Consider the following 21,068-nt stretch of genomic DNA (forward strand, 5'->3'; position numbering starts at 1 on the left):
ATTGTGGGTCCACAGCTATGAGCTGGAAATGAAGGCCCAGTCGTCCCAATGGAAGTTGCCTAGTTCTCCATGCCTGAAAAAGGTGTGGCAAAGTCGCAGCCAAGATCAAGACATGTTAACTGTGTTTTTTGATTGGGAAGGTGTTGTCTATCACGAGTATGTCCCTCCAGGCCAAACAATTAACAAGGAGTGCTACCTCAAGGTTCTTCGTCAGTTGAGAGATGTAATATGACGAAAATGGCCACAGCTATGGGCAACTGGTGATTGGCAGTTTCATTACAACGACATGCCTGTTCATGTATCATGTCTCATGCAGAGTTTTTTGGTGAAACATCAAATCACCCAGGTGACTCAGCCCCACTACAGCCCAGATTTAGCACGCTGCAACTTCTGGCTTTTCCCAAAACTAAATCACTTTAGAAAGGAAGAGATTTCAGTCCATCGATGAAATTCAGGAAAATATGACTGGGCAGCTGATGGCGGTTCCCAGAAAGGATTCTGCTTCCACTGTTCAAAACAGTGTAAGAGACACTGGGAGAACTGTGTGAGGTCTCAAGGGGCCTACTTCAAAGGGGACTGAGACATCATTGTTCTCTGTACACGGTTTCTTATATTTTCTTCAAGANTTTTTGGTGAAACATCAAATCACCCAGGTGACTCAGCCCCACTACAGCCCAGATTTAGCACGCTGCAACTTCTGGCTTTTCCCAAAACTAAATCACTTTAGAAAGGAAGAGATTTCAGTCCATCGATGAAATTCAGGAAAATATGACTGGGCAGCTGATGGCGGTTCCCAGAAAGGATTCTGCTTCCACTGTTCAAAACAGTGTAAGAGACACTGGGATAACTGTGTGAGGTCTCAAGGGGCCTACTTCAAAGGGGACTGAGACATCATTGTTCTCTGTACACTGTTTCTTATATTTTCTTCAAGAAATGTTTTTTTATAGTGCATGGCTGGATACTTCCTGGACAGACCTCCTAGCTCACATCAGCCACCTCTTTCCCCCAGACTCAACAATCTTGTCTTTTGTTAGGTCACTTAACACCTCATCTTCCCCAGCTCTTAGCAAGCCTGGCTCCTGTATCATCCTGGCCTCAAATTAAATATTGTCTTCTCAGAGAGGCCCTCCCTGACCCATCTAAGGAATGACCCATCCCATCACATCTCCTTGTTTTACTGTTTTTCATAGCACTTAGCAGTATCTTAAATTAAATGGTACATTTGTTTATCGTGCTCTGTCTTGTCTCCTACAGGAAAGCAGAGACCTTGTCATCTTGTTCAGAACTGTACTCCCAGTTCCTGGAATGATGTCTAGCATATCAGGAGTCAATACACATTTGTTGAATGAATGAGAAATACTGAATCAATAGGGAGGGTGGTATCTGTGCCCCTAGTACAACCATACAAAAATTCTCCACGAGATCTGGAGTGCCATTCGGTCCCACTGCAAATCAGCCCTTCTTGCTGGGGAGGCCTCGCTCCCCCAAGTACACTGAGCCTGGAGGCGGTCCCCGGGCTCAGGACAACTCCACACCTGGGGGCACCGGAGAGCAGAGCAGCAGTGAGAACACCCTACTCACTCACCGGACACTGTTGATGTCGGATTCATGTGTCTCAAAGGCCTGCACACACTGGCCGGAGCGCATGTCCCACACCATGGCTTTCTTGTCACATCCCTACAAATGCAAAGTTACCCAGAGTCATGGGTGCTGTAGGGACTGTCTACAGACAGACATGAGTTCCAGTCATGTGACACATATGGTGTATGTCCCATTAGTAAAGGGCTGACAACATGCCATTTGGAGACTAGCTTCACTCAAGGCTGCTTTCCCCAACTACTGCGTCTTCAGCAGGCCACAGTGGGAGGGGCATGAGGGACGCACGCAGCTTCCTCCGGTACTGTTTTCTTCTTTGGCTGCTTTCTGAGTGGCTACAAACTCTCCAGAGCCCACTTCTTACCTTCCCACGGGCATTGCCATCTCTTCATTTTCCCTTTTCCTTCCTCCTTCCTGTTTATCTCTGCCTCTCTAAGCCCAGAGGGGAGGGCGGGCAGACCTCCCAGCTTTCCCCCAGGTGTCTGGGGCAGCCCAGGGCACAGGGGGTGCTGTCGGTGCCCCGGGGCCCTCTGCACCTCAGCAGCATTCCCAGCTGGGGATTGGCTAAGTAGGAGTCCAGGCACGGGCCTGCCAGCAGTTAGCTGGTTGTCTGCGCAGTCACCTCCCTAGGCTTCCAGCTCAAGACCTGTAAAAACCCAGATTCATAAAAATGAAAACCTCATTTTATACTCTCATGGTTCTAGGAGTGTTTTGGTCAGTTCCCACAGAGCAGTCCTGTCGTCCTGCTTGGGGACTACGATGTGGCATCCCAGGTCAGGGGCAGAATGGGAGGCCCTCACAGCTGTCACCACCCTCCGAGCACCACCGTGGCTGCGGGAGCTGGGCAGCAGCAGGGAGCTGAGGAGCCCCTGCAACCCCTTCTGAAGGGACGTATCCCATGCAGTCCTAGGAAGTGCCACCAATGGCCCCCACAGGCCCCCCTGGCGGGCGAAGGACCCTCAACATTTTCCTCAGGTCTTTACCCCAGACACGAAGGTGTTCCCCGTTTCTGAGGGGGCCAGGTCCAAGCAGAGCACGTCGGCCCCGTGCCCATGGAAGCTCTGCAGCAGCTGCCCGCTCTCCACGTCCCATAGGGCACACGTCCCGTCGCCGCTGGCCGTCAGGATCTGCCACAGGAAAGGACACTGCTGTCATGACCTCACCTTTGTCAGGGCAAGTCCGTCAGGGAAAAGAAGGCTCTTTAAACATACAGACACACACCTCACTGCATCTGGGTTCAGGTGCATTAGTGTTTCTCCCATACTGAGCAAGAAATCCATGTCCGATGGTCTGATGGTCAGCTGTGTTTCTGTCCCTGTCCTCCTCCAGGGTATGAAATCTGCGAGGCTTCCCTGTGCCCGCGGGACCTGCGCCTGCCTGGCCCACCGGACATGCTCAGGGAGCCTCTGCTAAACAGAGCCGCGCCCACTGCCGTGCAGACCAGAGGCCTGAAGTGCTTCTCAGACGTGACTGAGCCCCCCAGTCACCCGGCTGCTGGTTAATTCGGAGTTGGGGTGAGTCCTGAGATTCTGTAGTTCTCACAAACTCCCAGGTGGTGCCAATGCTGGCCGCTGGACCCCATCTGGGGCAGCAAGGGTTGAGGCAGCCTTTTGTTGGCCACATTCTCCTACTGCTGCTTCTTCCCAGACCAGAGAGCTGCCCAGAGGCTCCCAAGGCCACAGACATGCGCTGGCATGCACACACACACGCACAGTGCCCGTAGGAGCGCACCTGCTGTGCGCCGACGGCGTCCAGGCGCTCTGCTGGGCATTAGGATTAGCAGAAAGATTAAATCTTGGTCTCTGCTCTCCTGGACTCACCCAGTTTAACAGGATTGGCAGTAAAAACCGAAACCAATCTACTTCCATGTCCCCGTGTTAATCAGTTCCAGGACCAGGCATACTTTGCTTGTCCTATGCTAAACAATACTGCAGCCAAGTAAAAATAACCTACCAGCTTGCTCTAGGAGATACCTGCTCCTGCAAAGTGAGACTGTGAATCAGCTAAACAACTTATCAAGACTAAGTAAGAGCTTGCTCATCAAGACTGGCTTTAAGACCCTTGCCTCGCCGGGCAGACCAATCCAAAGTGATTGTATCATCAACCAGTTTCCCACAGTGACAGATCCACTTTAAAATCACCCAGCCAAGTCCCTGAAACCCTCCAAGTACCCTTCCCTGATTTCTCCACTTTGGGACACTCTAGAGATTCTCAGGATGGGGTTCTCTCCCTCACCGCAGTAGGTCTGGTGTTGTTGAATGGCAAGTTTTTCTGACGGTCTTGTAGACAAGACAAAGACACCTAGGACAGAGTGTGAGAAGTGCTGAGACACAGGCAGGCCCAGGGAGGGGCAGCAGATGCACTCGGACATCATCTGAGCTGGTCTCAGAGGGTGAGCGAGAGCTGGCAGGGGAATGAGGGAGGGCCCTGCGAGTGACCGCCTGCATCTGTGCTGAGTGAAGCGCCTGCCTGTGCAGGGTGAAGACCATAGCCTATAGACAAAAAGAAGCTATGGGAAGCTTCCCAGAAGAATGACAAGATCAAGGGTACATTTTTGGAGAATCTGTCAGGTCAATGCAGTTATCCCTCGGCAGCCTCTGTATAGCTTTCAAGTAAAGACCGGCCCGCACAGGGAGAGGAACATTGGGGTGCCTGGCATAGGCACAGGGCCGAGCCCGCGTGTGCGAGGCCTGGCCTCCGGCTAGGCATACCCCCATGGGGTAGAGGGGAAAGCACTGGGGATCCAGGATTGATGGGCTCAGAGCCCCAGCTGCCTGCGCTGCAGCATCTGGGAGCCAGCTTGGTCAAGGGAAGCCATGGAGGGAACTGCAGGCCATGGCGGAACCTCCCTGTGCCCCACCTTCTGGCTGCTCCCCGGGCCTGGGCGAGGTGATAAAACAGTACAGGAAGTGGCTCTGGCAATGTTAAGTGCCCACAACAGACAGCCCTCAGTGGCTGATAATCAGTGACGGCTGAGGAAAGAAAATAGGAATCAGGTCTTAAGGGCGGCTAGCATGCGATGCACCCACTGACCATTGCACTTCCAATGTCCATGTGCTGGTGGTCTTGTGCCCCCATCCCTCTCCCTACTGCCCAGTCTGTCCCCTTCTCTCTTGCATGCCACTCCTAGCGCTTACAAAGACTCTCCTTTCCTCTGCAGAAAGGGAACACATTACAAAGTGGGGACCCTGCTCCCCCACTGGCCCTGCGTCCGCTGGCTGCCCTGTCTCGGCACTGGTTTCTTGCTGGGAAGCCTGGAGAGGCCTAGGACCTCTTCGCAGCCAGCGAAGACCGAGGCCACTCTGGAGCCTCTCCCTGGAGCAAGAGCTGGGTGAGTTCTGGAGCTCTCAGGCTTCTTGGGCCTAGTCCCCAAGGTCCTCCTCCAAGTCCCCGCTGCGGGGGTGGCTCTCAAATTTGGGGCATTCCCAAGGCTGCAAAGCCCCTGCAGTGTCAGCTTCCCTCCAGTGTACATCCGACAGGGTGAGCAAGGCTGGTAAAGTAGCTTATGAACACACAAGACTTCGACAACATCTCAATTTGGGTACTTATATTTGTAACGTGCTGCAGGTTCCTCCAGGCTCTGCAGGCCCACGCCCACTAGTGCCGGCCCCACGCTGTTCCTGTCCTGACACTGGTGAAGGGTCAACGACCTCCAATCTTTTCTGGGACGCTTTAAGTGATTACCACAGACTAACTCTTGAAGCAAACTAATGAATAGTTTTTAAAAGTTAAAAGTAAACCTTTAATTATTTTAACAAAATTGTTGTGATCTTCATTACAGTGTAAGCATAAATAAATTTTAAAGACCAAACATTCACGAGCAAAAATGCACTGAACAGAACCTCTGACTCAGTGTCACTTGTCTCCTCAGGAGCGTGAAAAATGTGTAGGTTCAATTCCACTGTCTCACACCGGCCACATGAGGTTTTCTTTTTCATCCCACCTCCCAGAGGTGCAAGGAAGCTTAAGGTTCATTAGTTCCTTAGTACCCAAACGAGGCCATGCATCTAAATTTTTCTGCTAATATTAATAAAACAGTAAGAGCCAACACTTACTGATAATTTATCAGGGACTGTATGTACTAAGTATTTACATGAGTCACCTGATTTAATTCCCAGAAAACCTTATGACAGAGGAATTTATTACCAACCTCACTCGCAGGTGAGAGAAACAAAACACAGAACACAACCCTGCTTAGGATGCACCAGCTAGAACGCGGTGGGCCCGGATTTGGTCCCAGCTCTCTGACTCTGAGCCAAGACCTGTGCCCTGCCGAGGTGGCTGGCGTCGTCAGCGGGACTTCCCTCCATTACAGCTGTCTCGTTCTTGTTAGGAAAAACCCACTTTCTACCTTACTGATGCCCCTTTAATGTCCACCTCCAGCAGGTGGCCACACAGAGAGGGTCCACCAGAGGCTCTTCAGATGCCTGACCACCCACTGTCCCCGCATCCCTCTGTGGCCTCCTTCTTCCAGACTAAGCACCTTCTCTTGCTTTGGCTACTTCTCAGGCTCAAAGGCACCTGGTTCTAGCCACTGCAGCCAGCTGGGGCCATAGTGCCCCCTGCTGTACAGGTCTGCAAGGCTCCTGGCCTCAAATACCAGGTGTAAACACTATACTTCAAGTCTGAATGATCCCTTGTCAGCAATTAAAAAACGACCCAGTCACCTGCTGCCAGCCTCCCTTGCTGACATGAGTCAGCTGAAGCCAGAGTGGGCCACGGAAGGACTTAATCTGACTCAGAGATGTTCCTCCTTAAAACAAACCCAAATCTGAGCCAGCCCCTGCAAGGCTGCCCTCCACCTGCAGGGCATTCAGGGTACCCCCTTTTCGTGCTGCTTTCCTCTGTGCTCCCCTCACACCTCACTGGCAACACCCGCGCCCTCCGAGGCTGGCCCAGACCACTCCACCAAGTTTGTGACCACCCCTCCCACTCTGAGCTCCCAGCCTCCCCCGCTGTGCAGTCACAACTGGTTTTCACAAAGGTCCCTGTGGGCAGAAACTATGGGCTTCCAGTCCCATAGCCATGGGGTATCTGGCAACGTGGGCGGCGGACACCCAGGAAGGTGTGCTGAATAGACGTGGATAAATAAACTACGGTATGCTTTCACAACTTACTAAGAAAATGTAGTCCAAGTGTGAAAGTACTGTTTTCACTCGGGGTTTACTCAACGTGGGGCACAGATTTACTCTCTAAAGCTTCTTCCTTTTGCATCTGTTGAAACAGGGGTGTCAAGCAGATTCAGTGAGGTGTGCAAAGTGCACCACCATGGAGCTCAGTGAAGTCTCACACACGTACGTACACTGGAGCCACAGCTCAGACTGGGAGACGGGAATGCCCGCCACCCCAGCAGGTCCCCTGACCCACCCCCAACAAGTCCGGTAGAGGAGGATGCTCAGTAGGGAATGCGGTTTATCTCAACTCCATCAGTAGCCAAGAGCCCTGACTTCCCGTGTTTCTGATTTTACTTAGAATAATAACAACAATAACCAAAGAGGAACAATAGGAACTTCCTCTAGAGCACCCCTCCTGTTAAAAGGACACTGGAAAAGCTTCCTCTATCCTCCCTGAGTGGTCCACCATGGACCCTGCCCTCTGGCAGGCTGACCCCGGGGAGGGCCCCTTGCGTACCTGCATGTCGGAGTTGGTGAAGCTGCAGGCCGACAGGTAGTTGGTGTGCATAGCAACAGACTTCTTTTTGGCAGCCATGTTTTCATTTTTGTCGAACGTCAGTGGGTACACGGAACACTTATTATCTAAGCCACTAGCATGGAGAGAAAGAAGTGTCAGGTGCTGAGACAGGGCAACAGAATACCTAGGTGCACGCGTCCTCAGAGTCACACTGTGGCTGGGCTGGGGTAACGCTGGCTGTGACTCCAGGGTTCTTAGATGCGAAATCACTAGACTGAAGGTTACAAAGTTTTCAAAGTTTCTGATACACATTACCAACATGCTTTCCAAAATGTTTGCACCAATTTACAGTCCTCACCACCAGCATTTGAGAGTGAGGGGAATAGGTTTAAAGCTTATGCTACTGTTGGTCTCTAATGAAAATAATTATGAAATCGATTTTTGTGCCCTTTTTTCTTTAACAAAGTTCAGAGAAGAATGTAACGCACTGCTTAACAAGCAAACAAAACTGCACGTTCTGGTTTGCTTGCGTGTTCCCCCTGGTGCAACGGTGTCTGCGGCTCATGGGGAATCTGAAGAGCCACCGCAGGCTGTACTTACCCACACGCGATGGCGCATCCTGACGGGGCGTACGCACACGCCATCACCCACGTGCAGGGCATGGTGACCGCGTGCTCCTGAAACACAGGACGAACCGTTCACAGGATAAACGAGGGCATTTATGTGCACTAACATCTTAACATGCAACTTAAACAGAGTCACTGGTGATCTTACTGAATCAGGTTATAGCTTCAAAGGCAGTGGGGTGGGAGGGTGACAATCAGCTTGAGATTGTCGAGAAGACTCGCTCAGCCCCATACAGTCAACCAAATGTTTTATCGTTTATTCTAAAAGTTAAAAATCTCGACCACCAAAAATTCCTTAATGTTTTACTTCTTTCTTAATGTTATACCTCCTCCCTCGCCCCGTGTTCTTCTGAATAAATACTGGGGCTCCTTTTATTTGAAAGTTTCATCCATATTTCAGTTCCAATATATACATTGCCTTATCTACTCTGACTCCCCCTATTTTCAACAAATATTTTTGAATGACATTTTACACGTATGTTATACATTTGTTTACTTGTGCATGTACAGAGCCTCTGTCCACCATGGGTCCTAGAACCATTCCTGGGAAGGCATGGATGGGGGCGGGGAGGTGATCTTGAGTTCTGCTCTGGGATGAGAAAGAGCCTATAACATAGAGGCATAAAGAACCAGGCCTAACAGTCCCTGGCTTCCGGGTGGTGGTCAAGTCACCCACGTCCTGCTGCGTGCAGATAAGCAAACAACGCCACCATCCAATACTCTGGTTCCAACACCAGCAACAAGTGCAGCCCCCACAAACCAGCCACCGTACTCACTCAGTCTCACTTTCCATCTGTAAAGGGAGGGAAAAGGGCTAGATTTGCACAGGACATTCAAGTGCCGCTGGTCCTTCCTGGTATGATTCTGTCTGTGTTTTTGTGGAGAAATATGGGCCCACAACTGCCTGTCAAAATTCCACTGTCACTCAGTCTTTCCGAGGCCAAGAATAACCTACTGTCCTCCAGTGAATAAGGTGGGCTGGCCACTCTCTCGGCACAGGGCGTCCAGGCCCCTTTCCTTACAAGTAATGGCTATGTTCCCTGCCAGGGGCCGCTCGTGGCGACCCCAAGGCTCCCCGGAAATCAGGCAGTGTATGCTTTATGCCATGTTAAGGCATAAACAGAAGCAAAGAAACCCCTCACACTGCTTAGGAGTGCTGGGAGAGAGAGAGTCTTCCAGGGAGGTAGGCGATATGTCTTTGCAAACAGTCAAGTCGTTACTTTTATCACTGTCCGGGGCCCGACCACGAGGGGCTTGCTCCCTACAAGGGACTTGCTCCCTACAAGGAGGTTCTGCGGCCTCGCTTGATCAGGCCATGCCACAGCTGCGTGCCACGACATTTACTCAGTGCATTCAGGGATGCAGAATACTGACACTGCTCAGTCTGTGACAGACACAGATCTTTTTATTTAACTTATTATTTTATCCTCATCCAAGGACATTTCCTCATTGCTTTTTAGAGTGAGAGGAAGGGAGACAGGAAGGGAGAGAGAGAAGCATTGATGTGAGAGAGAGAAATTGATTTGTTGCCTTCCATTCACACCTGGACCCGGGTTTGAACCCATAACCCTTCAATTACAGGATAGTGCTCCAACCAACAGAGCCACACTGGTCAGGGCCAGGTCTCCTTTTTAATATCGTGAAAAGGAGGACTTTCTTTCTAGGTCAGTATTGGAATCCGTATTTAATACACAGTACCCATGATTGTAAATGCCAACACGATGTAGGCATGAACACATCTACACAGAGATTTCAGGTTTTCTCTTTAGTCAAGGGTCTAAATTTAGGTCTAACTTGGAGCCATGCATGCTCAGCCCAGAGCTGCAAGGGCTCAGACTCCACAGCATCCCCAGCGGTGCAGGTCAACCCCCTGCAGCCTCAGCTTCACCCGCCGTGTGCTCACATCCACAGCACTCTGGAGTCTGGGCAAAGTCGGGGGAAAGAAAGCTGGGGATATGGCTGCCTCTCACCATGACTCAGAAGAAGGATGCACGCAGTTGCCTGTGTGAACGTGACCAGTTCTCTAGGCCATGCCCTCTCCTGTCCTAGTATGTTCGTTCTGGTGGCTCTGCATGCTCTTCTGTGGGCTGCGGGGCTGTCTTAACACAGACGGGCTTTTGTGGGGTTTTCATTTCCAAGCAGGCTCCCCGAGAGGAAATGAGGACCGGGCTGGGGAGCTGGACCCAAGCACCTTTAAACTAGGCTGGGTTTCTGAGGTGTCTCAGGGCGCTGGGGACAACACCTTACCTTGTTAGTTGTGAAGGAATCCCACACGATCACCTTCCCGTCCTGGAGGGAAAAGAGTGGCCCATTCAGGGGGTGTCAGCAAGCCGGCTTTCACCGTGACCACTGCTGCAGCCCACAGTCATCTAGTCATAATGCAAACCCACCAGGGAGAAATCCAGGAACTCTGGACTCTGAAACACAGTCACTTGTGCAGACGTGGTGTGGGGCGTCCCTGGGCCCCAGGGTCTGGGTGACAGTGGCAGAGGACAGCTGAGCTGCCGTCCCCCAGCGCACGGGTCCCCCAGGCATCCTCAGAGACGGTGAACCTGCAGCCTCTGGGGCGGGCCTGATTTTCTATAAATCACTCAAACCATCTGGAGCCAAGTCTGGTGTGTGAGGTGACTGTGGAAAGGTGCAGGGAGGCGGGTAATGCCGCTTAGGGACACGGCAAAGTCTGATTATCTAAAACAGCACAGCTGCTGGCTTCGCATGACCAGACGGAAGACTTCCACAGTCATGCTGAGTGTGACTGAGGGGCCTTGAAACAAGGTCAAAGTCGACAGTTTTGGGCCTTTCAACATTCCTAAGTACATTGGTTCTTCTGGCCTAATTTCTCTTGCTAAACTCCCAAACATGATGCTGGGGGGGCCGGTGAGCTGACAGAGCAGAGGCCCCGGGCCTGCATCGTGGGCTCCTCCAGGCCTGGTGCCCCCGCTTGCCAGACAGGCGCGCTGACTCAGAGCACAGCCTCCCCAGCATCCACTTGGGTGGCTTCCTCCACAGCACTGCCTGCCTGTCCTCATGGCCCAACCACTGCCCGCCCAGAGAGAAAAGGGCACCCAAGAGGCTAAAATCAGTCTGATAGCACTAAACATGGTCCCCTCTGTGAGCACAGTTTCTACACCAGGAGCTCAGGGACCTGGAGAGACAGTGCCTTTACCCTAACCCACCGTCAGGCTGATTAATCTCCTGCCTGTTGAGGGAGAAGGGCTGCTCTGAGTCACTCCAAGTCTGTGCCACAGCCTCCCTGCTGCCTCCAGCGCCAGCCCACACCTGCCCCCCGCCCCCCGCCTCTGCAGCAGAGGTGGGAGGGATGAGACTGCCAGGCCTCCTCCCCTCTCTCCCTCCCTAATCAGAGTGCACATGAGTGACAGAAATCCAACATATATTATACTTTTAAGGATAAAAATGTCTAAAAGGCTAGGCAGTAACATGTACATCTCAATAACCACTGTAAAAATGAGCATTTAAAAAACCGTCTAGAAAGACACGCTCTAAAATAAAAATAATGACTGTGACGGGTGGTGGGAGTAAAACCTCTTCTGTGCTCTCTTTTCCAGCGTTTCTCTAATGTGGTGAAATACCAAAGTGATAACTGTTTTACCAACAGAAAAAAAGCCAGTGCTACGTGCATTCTAGATTTGTGGCTAATACAGGATATTAATAACACTTGTCCTATCAAACACGCCACCGACACAGATACTAGAGCTGCGGATGTACAGTTTTTATATTTAAGTTAATTTAAAAAAACCCAAATTGTCCTTCGAAAAAGCTGGCATGAAGGCAGGTGTGAAGGGAAGCCCAAACCAGCTATAAAAACACATGACTCCAGTTTATTGTTGTGTGTTCAATGCATGTAACATCAATATAAACATAAAAATACTAAGTGGTGGTTGCCAGGCTCTAAGGGGGTCCCCAGGCACCCCAGTCTCCTGATCCCCACACCCTTGTAAGGGACCAACGGAATACAGTGGCAGTGATGGGCCGTCACCTGTGAGGCCAGGTCACAGAAGTCCTGGCCACAGGGGCACGGCTTCTGCCTCCATCCCCCTCTCTTAGATCAGCTGCTCTGGGGGAGGCAGCTACTGTGTCCAGAGCAGCCCTGAGCCAAGGTCTGCTTGGTGCACAGCTACGCCCCCAGCACCCAGACGTGTGGGTGCGCCCTCAGAGGGGTGCGTCTCTGCCTCAGTCGAGTTGCAGATGACAGTCCCAGCCAACATCCTGACCACGGCCTCATGACAGACCCTGAGCCAGAACCACCCAGCGAGGCTGCTCAGGATTCCTGACTCAGAAACCACATGGCACCCTAAATATTTATTGTTTTACGCCGCTAAATTTGGGGGTAGCTTGTCACGCAGCAATAGGTAACTCACCCGTAAGATGTAAAATACACCATGTCAACTATGTAAAAGGAATGAAAAATTAGACTTCACAAAATATATATCTTAAATTTGTTTTTTAAGGCCTAAAAATGGCTAAACTCTTAAACTGAAAGAAGCCGTGGGGGCTTCTCAACCACTTCTGCCCTCAATTTGGGGGAAAAAAAAACCCCACTGTTTTAAAGTTGATTTCACTCCCAAATAAGAGTGTGAAATATGCTCTGGAAGAAATCATTTTAAATGGTTTGTCAATTAGAGTTTACACTGTTTCAGTATTACCAATTCCAAATCTGCCCAAATTAGCGAAGGCCCGCAGTATAAAAGGGAATTCTCAGCCATGCTAAACTCAGGTCCTCTGGAGGGGGAGCAGAGTCATAAAGAGCAGAAAGGGGCTTTTGGAAAGGACAGCTCTCGTCCCCCTTAAGCTGTGAAAGCAGAGAGCTGCTGGTCATCATGCAACAGGTGCGACGTACCTGTGATGAGCTCACCATCCTCCTCTTATCTTTGCACCAGTCCATGCAGAGGACTTTGTTCCCGTGGCCTTTGAGGGTCCTTCTGGTCTTCATGACAAACTGCCCCAGGGCCTCCACCCGCTCCGCCACCTGGTGCACTAGAAGGACAGGGCGCAGTCAGTTCGTCACCCAGGGCCGGGCTCTGGGCCACATGCCAGCAGAGGGAGGACCCTGGGCTTTCTCTGCAGTGCAGCTCGGGTCTCTGATTGCTACCAGGCCCTCGCAATGCTCTCTCTTTAGGCTCAGTAAAGGGTAGGGACCACACTGTCATTCCCTCTGTTTTTCAAACCACTGCCATATAGGCATGTTGAGGGACTAACGACAAGACCACCTTGTGTTTGCGAAGCACCGTACAGAATTCTCCGGTCCAAGGGCCCTGTACAGCTCTGTGTGGACGGGCAGCATGGCAGCAGTGTGAATACCATGCCCAGGCGAGGAGACGGGGGCTCCCAGGGCGGACTTGGCTAATGCTAGCTCGTACCACTAACCAGGAGCAGAGCTGGAACTTCTGGTTCTTCTATCTGCCAGTTTTTAGTCACAAGGACAAGTGACTCCACAAAAACTGTCCTGGCAGGGGCCACAGTGTGCATGCACGCTGCTCTAGGGCAGGCACTGTGACCCTAACTGATCCCCGCATGTCTAGCATAGGCCTGGGACACAGAAGGTGACCCATTCACATGCTGCAGAAAAGAATGAATGAGCAAACTACCAAACCCCACACCTGTGGGTTTACTGAAAACTTACAGACTCTGTGGTTAAAGCCCCGTGCCCACGACCCCTCCTAGGACAAGCCCTCCTTCCTGCTTCCCTTCCATGCTCCCTCCCTCCTTTCCCTTCAACACTCCAGGATGTATTTCCTAAAAACAAGGAACTCTTACATAACCACAGTACGATTACTGCAGTCAGAAACTTCACACCGAAACATAACCCTGTCTAATCTACAGATGTAACTGAGATACTCTCTACTGTCCCAACAACTTCATTATAAGCAAAAAGCCCCTGAGACCCTGTGTGGTGCAGTTTCCATGTGTCTCTAGTCCCCAGCTATTCCATGCCCAGGTCTGGACCTGGCTGACACTTCCTCAGGGTTAGGTCTGGGTGGCGCATGTCTGGCAGGAGCACGACCAGCTGATGCTGAGTTCCTGTCAGTGTGACCAGTCAGGAGGCACCTGCTGGCATCACCTGGCTAAGGTGGCATCTGCCAGGTTTTCCACGACAGAGTTATCATTTTGCCCGTCGTAACGAAAACGTATTTTGTGGGGATATGCTCTGAGACCACATAAATGCCCTCTTACTCCTCAAACTTGAACACCCTGGTTTTAACATCCATTAATGAGTCTCGCCTGAAGCTGCTTTTTAGGATAGTTTGTAAGTAGTGATTTTTTGTTGTTGTTGTTGTTAAATGGAAGAGAAAGACCTAATCCGTGGGGGTGTTCTGAGGTTTAACTGGGAAAGCAGATTACCTTCCAGGCTGGGAATCAGAACTATCGAGCTGGGGGGCTGGGGGCTGGGGGCCAGGAACCAGAAAACCAGAAGGAACGGAACAGGGAGGAGAGAGAGCTTCTGAATGGAAGAGTCAGGAAAACAAGAGACAGTATTTATGCTAGAAGGCGGGGGGAGAGTGAAAAGAGGTGATGGACAGGCAGAGGATTTTTTCTTGATTTCTTTTAATGTAAATATAATTATAGAAGTGCATGCTCAACAAAAATAATCAGAAAATAGAAACATATGATCACTTCCAACTCTGCTTAGCATGTGATATAAGTACCATATTTTGCCATGTATAATGTGCACTTTTTTGCCTAAATTTCTGAGGGAAAAATAAGGATGCATATTATTCATAGGTAGTACCCAAAATATTTTCTGTTCTTGTGCTTTATAATTATTTGTTACATAAAATTTCTTGTACCATAATATGTTAGAAAATAAGCACTAAAATTGCTTTATAATACGAAATCTAAGAATCTATATTAATTAATTAATTAATTAATTGAATTAAAAATTAAAACAAAAGATGGTTTCCCTGAAAGTCTGGGCCAAAAATGTGGGTGCGCATTACGCATGGGAGCGCATTATGCACAGCAAGATACGGCGTATGCTTCCAGATATTTCTATGTGTGTGTACATGTGCATACGTGTGTAGGCAGATGACACTCCACATGTAATTTGGGGGACCTGTTTTCTCACCTGATGCATTTGTAGATATCTTTTCCTGTCACCTGTGGTTATCTATCATTGTAAATAACTGCACAACATCTACTTCATGAGGCATCAGAACCCAAACACGCCCTGCTGGCTGGTTCTGGGCTCCGGGCTGCCAGCAGTGACCTTGTCCTGCTTCAGTCCTTAGACAAACTCCAATCTGTGGCATCGCTGAGTCAAAGGGAAAGCACATTTTGAAAGGCTTTCCACACATGTTGTCATCACCCACTGTGCACTGCCTGTCTCCTGGGTGACTGGTGCTGGGCCGAGACATTTACACACAGCCTGAGGAGAGAGGCTTCACCCCTATTTCTACAGAAGAGGAAACAGGCTCAGAGAGGCTAACACCCAATGCACATGCACTCTGACCCCTAAGGACAGATAATGCCCCACAGGAAGGTGAGTTCTGGGCAGGTAGCGGAATTCTTTAGACAATCAAGGATTTGGTGAGGCAGCAACAGTGGCTTCTCAGTCCACGAGACACCCCAAGCTTGGATCCCCCATACTTCTTGATGGGTCAGTTAGGGATTCTAATCCAGGAGTGAAGAAACCCATGCTGCTCCTGGCTCGGCCATCACCTGACCAGGAGAGTGATGGAAAGCTCCAGGCAGAAGAGACTGACTCGACAGGCAGTGCGCGCCGCCCTTGGGCAGGGACCATGAGTGTGGGCTGAACCCACCTGCTAGAGCCTGGCAATTGGGAGGGGCAGCGACTTCCAGGTTTGAGATGTAGAAGGTCCCCCCACCCTGTCCTCTCCTACTCTCTCTCACATACAAAATCTTACCAGAAGCTCATTACAGAAGGTGGAGCTGAGCCGAGCCGGTGAATGGTCGACAAAAAATGCTGGGCTCAGAGTCACAGCTCTCTGCTCAGTGTGCCTCTCGCCCACTGGCCCCCAATGTCCAAACAGCAAGCAAGCCGCACCACCTTAGCACGTCTCAGAGGAGGAAAACGAGGCCTGAGGACAGAGCACGACTCACAAGCTAGTGGTGAACAGTGTCCCCTCTGGGCCTGTGCCCTGCTCCGAGAAAGAGTTTAGAAATCACCCAGAACTCCAGTTTCAGGCAAAGATCAATCTTTCATCAAGGTGGGGCCTCCTCTCAACTTTCAGGGAGTAGTTTTGCTATTTCTTTTATAATCTGCACACATGACTTTAAAGGACAATGTGTAGTATGCAGGTCAGTACACAAGATTTCACGCCTCGTAAGTTATCATCAGGTGAAAATACACAAGCGGCCTTCCTGTCACTCCACAGGCCATGAAAACGACAGCCTGGGCAGGGACGAGCTCGAACATCTCCCGGGTAATGAGCGTTGTGAAACTGATTACAAATACTGAATGGATCAAAGACAAACGAGCTGTCTGAAGTAGGAAAACAGAACTATTATGAAAACGATCTTGAATCACTTTCTAAATTTTCTGCCAATGTGCAGTCTTTGGATGGTCCTTATTTGGTAGATCAAAAGAATGAAGGAGGGAAAAGTCATGCAAAGTTGATTTTCAAAAGCTCATTCTGATCCAACCCCAAAGTACACCGGGGTGGGGTGCACATGAACCCTCCGACCCCAGGATGGAAGGAAAATATCTCCAATCTCGTCACCTCCCTATGTCTGTCACAGATTTTTGGATTCCCTTAAAACCAGTGCATTCGCCACACTCAAATAAAAAAATAAAATAAAACAAAGTAAAATCCTACCCTGAATTCCCTAATGGAAAGCTGGAAAGGTTAAGCTCTGGTGCAGCATGTAAGACAGGTCACTGTGGAGAACACCATCTGTACTCCGCTTCCCACCCCCCCAAAACTGACACCGTTTCTCTTGCTCTCTAACACACACAGACACACACACACCCACACACACAGATTTACTTAATGCTGACATTAGAAAGAACCGTGCCTGAGACAGGGGCTCGTCAATCCATTGTGTTCAGTTAAAACTGGGCGCCCACTCTGTCCCCAGTACAGTCCCAAGCATGTGGATATATGTACAAAGGAATATAAAAACTAAGCTATGAAACACATGAAAATATTAAAGGTGGTACCCCTGGGTGGTGCAGGTATGGATGGCTTGCTTTCATATTTCTAAATTTGCTACAGGACACTAGAAGGACAGGGCACTCATTTACTATCATGTATTTTAGAGACACTGCACTGGCCAGCTTGTGTGCATCGGGATGCAGAACGAAAGGGAGGGAGAGGAAATGAAAGGAGGTTTGCTTTCTGCCCCCTCGGACGGCTGCAGGCGGTACAGTGAAGAACAGCTGGGAAGAGCACGGCTCTGCAGGGAAACTCACTTCTATGAACTCAGTACACGCAGCGCATCTCCTTAGAACATGGAAAAAGTGAATCAACGCATTTACTTCAAACTAATCCAGAAATTCGGTTTTCCCAGATTTCTCTCTACACCGTAAAATCAGAATCGCCCAAAGCTCCAGCCATAAAGTCTGTTGGCGAACTGACCAACCGACCACCCACCAAACAACGGAGCCACTTTAAAAGGGGCTGCCGCTGCCCTCCCAGAGGACCTGCGTTGCACGCCTCAGGTCCCAGACCAAACCTCGGAATGTCAAAGCAGGGCCAAGTGACCTGTGGACTGGGCCTAAAGCGACACTGTGCCCCCAAGAGTTGTTTGCGAAGACGACAAGTGGCCACTGTGACTCCTGGACTGCTGACAACCGGACCGAAAATTAGAACACTGTCTAGAATGAAGATCACCGAGTTCTTCCATCCGCGTGGATGAAGAGGCCCTCCTCCTGCTGATGTCACTGTCCCCTTCCTCAGAAACACCCCTTTCCTCTGCCTCCTAATCGGAACGTTACTTGAGCCACTGCCTGAATCAGAGCTTCCCGAGTAGCTGTTTGTATTGATCTCAAATAAATGCTTGTTGCCTCTCCCTTTGAAAGGCCTTTTTATTTTTAGGTTAACAAGCCTTTGAGAATAGAACCTTTCATAAAGCTAAAGTTGGAACAGAGGGAAAAGTGAATAGCATCTGATGGTAAATCCTGTGGTTTGCCCAAATTTCCTCTGGTTTTGTACTTACAGAAAGTACACAACTCTCCTTTGCGCTGCTTCCCAGAGAGTGTTCGCACTCCTACCCCAGGGGAAGTGGGGGGTCTTAGTGATGCCCCACATGGCCTCAGGGGGGCTGCCACCCAGTGGACTGAAATGGACCCTGCACCCTCCCCACCCTGTCTGCACATGCAGCCTGTCTTCTAGATCATTCCTCAGTTTAATTTCAGGTTAAGGACTCTTTATACATGAACACTCTCCTTCTGTTCTCGATCCCAAGTCCCACTCCAGTACTCATTTTTTATTGTAAAAGCAGTACATTCACAGATGGGTATAAAGGGAAAGTGCCCTGGCTGGTGTGGCTCAGTGGATTGAGCACCAGCCTGCGAACCAGGAGGTCAAAGGTTCTATTCCCAGTCAGGATACAGGCCTGGGCTACAGGTCAGGTTCCCAGCTGGGGGTGTGCAAGAGGCAACCAGCTGATGTATCTCTCACACATCTTATGTTTCTTACTCTCTCTTTGTCCCTCCATTCCCCTCTCCCTAAAGTAAAATAAAATCATTTTTTAAAGTGAGGAGTATGTCCATGTCCCCACTCTCCTCCCTTGAGATGAGTTTCTCACTCACCCCACCAGAGACTTCCTGCACAGACAAGCATCTCCTGATTAAGCTAAAGAGACATTATACATCCTGTTCTGCACTTTGCTTCCCGTCCCCAGTACTGACACCTTTTCTCTTTAACACACACACATACACACACGAATTTACTTTTTCCCTTTTTAATATAAATCTCAGATTTGAACCCGGCATGGTGAGAGGGAGAGCTAGATGAGGAGCTGACCCTCGGTGCCTTCTCCCCGTCCTCCCCTTAGGGGAGCTGCAGGACCTTCGGGAGACCCCCTGGTTCTGGCCTCGATCACAAAGAAAAGGACTGGGTGGTTGGGAGAAGAAACTTTTGGGGCCTGAAGACAGAAAGGCTGAAGCAGGGGATGCCTCTAGTTCTAAGAGCTGTGTGACAGGCCCTCCAAAGAGGTCCGCGTCCTAGTCCCTGGGCCCTGTGAATGTGTGACCTTATATGGCAAAAGGAAATTTGCACACAGGAGTAAAATAACGTTCTTGCAATGGAAGAATGGTCTTGGATTATGCAGGTGGGCCAAATGTAACCACAGGGTCCTGATAAGAGGGGATCAGAGTCAATGGGGGAGGTATGATGACAGAAAGGAGGTTGGGGTGATGCAGGTCCACAAGCCAAGATACGCAGATGGTCTCTAGAAGCTGGAAAAGGCAAGGGATGGACTCTCCCCCGGGGCCTCTGGGAGGCCTGCAGCCCTGCCGGCCCATTTCAGACTTCTGCCCTCCAGATCTGCAACAGAATAAACTTAAGTAGCTTTAAGTTACTCTGTGGAAACGTGTACAGTAGCAACAGAAAACTAATACAGGCCGCAGTAACCTCCTCGTGGATCTAAAATGCCTTAGACTCAAGCAGGGAAGCCCTTGCTACTGGTAGAAGGCAAAGAGAAGGGGTGAGGAGAAACATCCAGGGCAGGAAAGCTCTGGAGGAACAACAGGACAGGCTGGCACGGGGCCTCAGGCCGTGGCATTTGATGTGGGCTGGCTTCCCCTCACACCCCACACTGACCACTTCCTGTATGATGCTGGCTGAGGGTCTGACCTGGAGATAAGGGCCCGACAGATGGACGCTGTCCGAGGGTCAAGGGATGACAGGCGGAGATACCAGAGCTGGAATCGGGAAAAGTTCACTTTTCCTCCAAGTTTATGTTCTACGATTTTGTTGTGATTTTTTTTTTTGAGAGACAGAGAGGGAGGGAGAAAAAAAGGAAGGGAAACATCGATGTCCAAGAGATATATAGATCTATTGCCTCTCGCACACCCTGAACTGGGGACCTGGCCTGCAACCTAGGCATGTGCCCTGACTAGGATTTGAACCAGTGACCTTTCAGCACTCAATCCACTGAGTCACACCAGCCACGGCTCATGTTGACTTTTTAAAGCCAAGAATTAGGGCAAGTCACAGCTAGCAGAAGGCTGACCAGCTGTCCTGGTGTGCCCAATACTGAAGGGTTTCCAGAGACTTAAAACTTTGCATTTTACAACTGAGCACCGAGGTTCTGCACAAACGCTGTAAGTGAGACTGGGCTGCAGCTCTGCCTGCTTGCACTGGAGTCCTGACCCCACCACTTTTTAGTTGGGGTCTTTCTGCAAGTCCTTTCTCCTCTCTGTGCCTCAGTCTCCTCATCTGTAAAATGCAGAAATCAGACCTACCTCAGATAGTATCATGCTCACGGCACAGTCATCATCACCTGCAGAGTACAGGAATTTGCAAGGGAAGTGGGCAAGACCCTGTCCCATGCTTCCCAATATCCATGCCTCACTTCTCCCGATAACAGAAACTCGGCTCTGTTTGAGGTTGGAAATGTGCACAGTTCAGTTCTCCCTTTCCCAGCCTCCCTTGCAGTGGTTATGTGACCTGGCCAGTGAAGTGCAACCCAAAATCTGTTGGGAAGAAGGAAAATTTGAGGAAAAACTTGCTTTCCTGGTGAAAAGGAGACACAGAGGCTGGTAACCACACTCCCCTCTCCTCCTATCCAGGATCCAGGGGTGATGTTTGGAGCTGCAGCAATGATACTGCAGTTGTGGGGCAAGGCCAGTGCTTGCATGGTGGTGAGAAAGACAGGAGCGTGGATCCCTGGTGGCGCAGGTGAACCAAAGCTGGTGATGGCCTACCCTTATTCTTGTTATCGAAGAAAACTCACTCCCATCTTGCTGACTCTACGAGGGACTTATAGTTCATTGGAGCTGGATATGTTTCTAAATGACACAGGGGATTAGTGGGACTCCTGTTGAAAGGAGGCCCCTACAAAAGCACAGCACACTCTAGATTCAGGCCACCTGCTTCTAACAAGCAATTTTCAAAGAAAGGAATCAGGTGCAGAAAGGAATCAGGAAGGATGTAGCACAAACCCAGCCTTTCTCTTCCACATGGAATTTAAAGGAGATGTTACCAAACAGGAATGGCAGAAGCACAATGTACCGGTGTGCCCGAGGACACCAAAGGGCTCCTGCTCAGCAAAAAGGAGCTGTCACTCCCA

The 21,068-nt window shown here is 50.2% G+C and overlaps 1 protein-coding gene across 3 annotated transcripts in view; it reads right to left on the bottom strand.

Moving 5' to 3' along the window:
* The window catches only part of GNB5 (G protein subunit beta 5), a 37,643-nt gene that overhangs the window by 6,703 nt on the left and 9,872 nt on the right, over window positions 1-21,068 (bottom strand). For all 3 annotated transcript variants that reach the window (XM_037054655.1, XM_037054654.1, XM_037054656.1), the window contains 6 exons: window positions 12,712-12,848; window positions 10,101-10,142; window positions 7,828-7,904; window positions 7,228-7,360; window positions 2,580-2,723; window positions 1,586-1,677 (listed from right to left, as the gene is read on the bottom strand). In XM_037054655.1, coding sequence (XP_036910550.1) covers window positions 1,586-1,677; window positions 2,580-2,723; window positions 7,228-7,360; window positions 7,828-7,904; window positions 10,101-10,142; window positions 12,712-12,848 — 625 coding nt within the window. The remainder of the gene's footprint in view (window positions 1-1,585; window positions 1,678-2,579; window positions 2,724-7,227; window positions 7,361-7,827; window positions 7,905-10,100; window positions 10,143-12,711; window positions 12,849-21,068) is intronic.

The sequence above is a fragment of the Sturnira hondurensis genome, unplaced genomic scaffold, assembly GCF_014824575.4.
Source record: "Sturnira hondurensis isolate 20B ecotype Veracruz unplaced genomic scaffold, ASM1482457v3 Scaffold0008196, whole genome shotgun sequence".
NCBI classification, from domain to species: Eukaryota; Metazoa; Chordata; class Mammalia; order Chiroptera; family Phyllostomidae; genus Sturnira; species Sturnira hondurensis.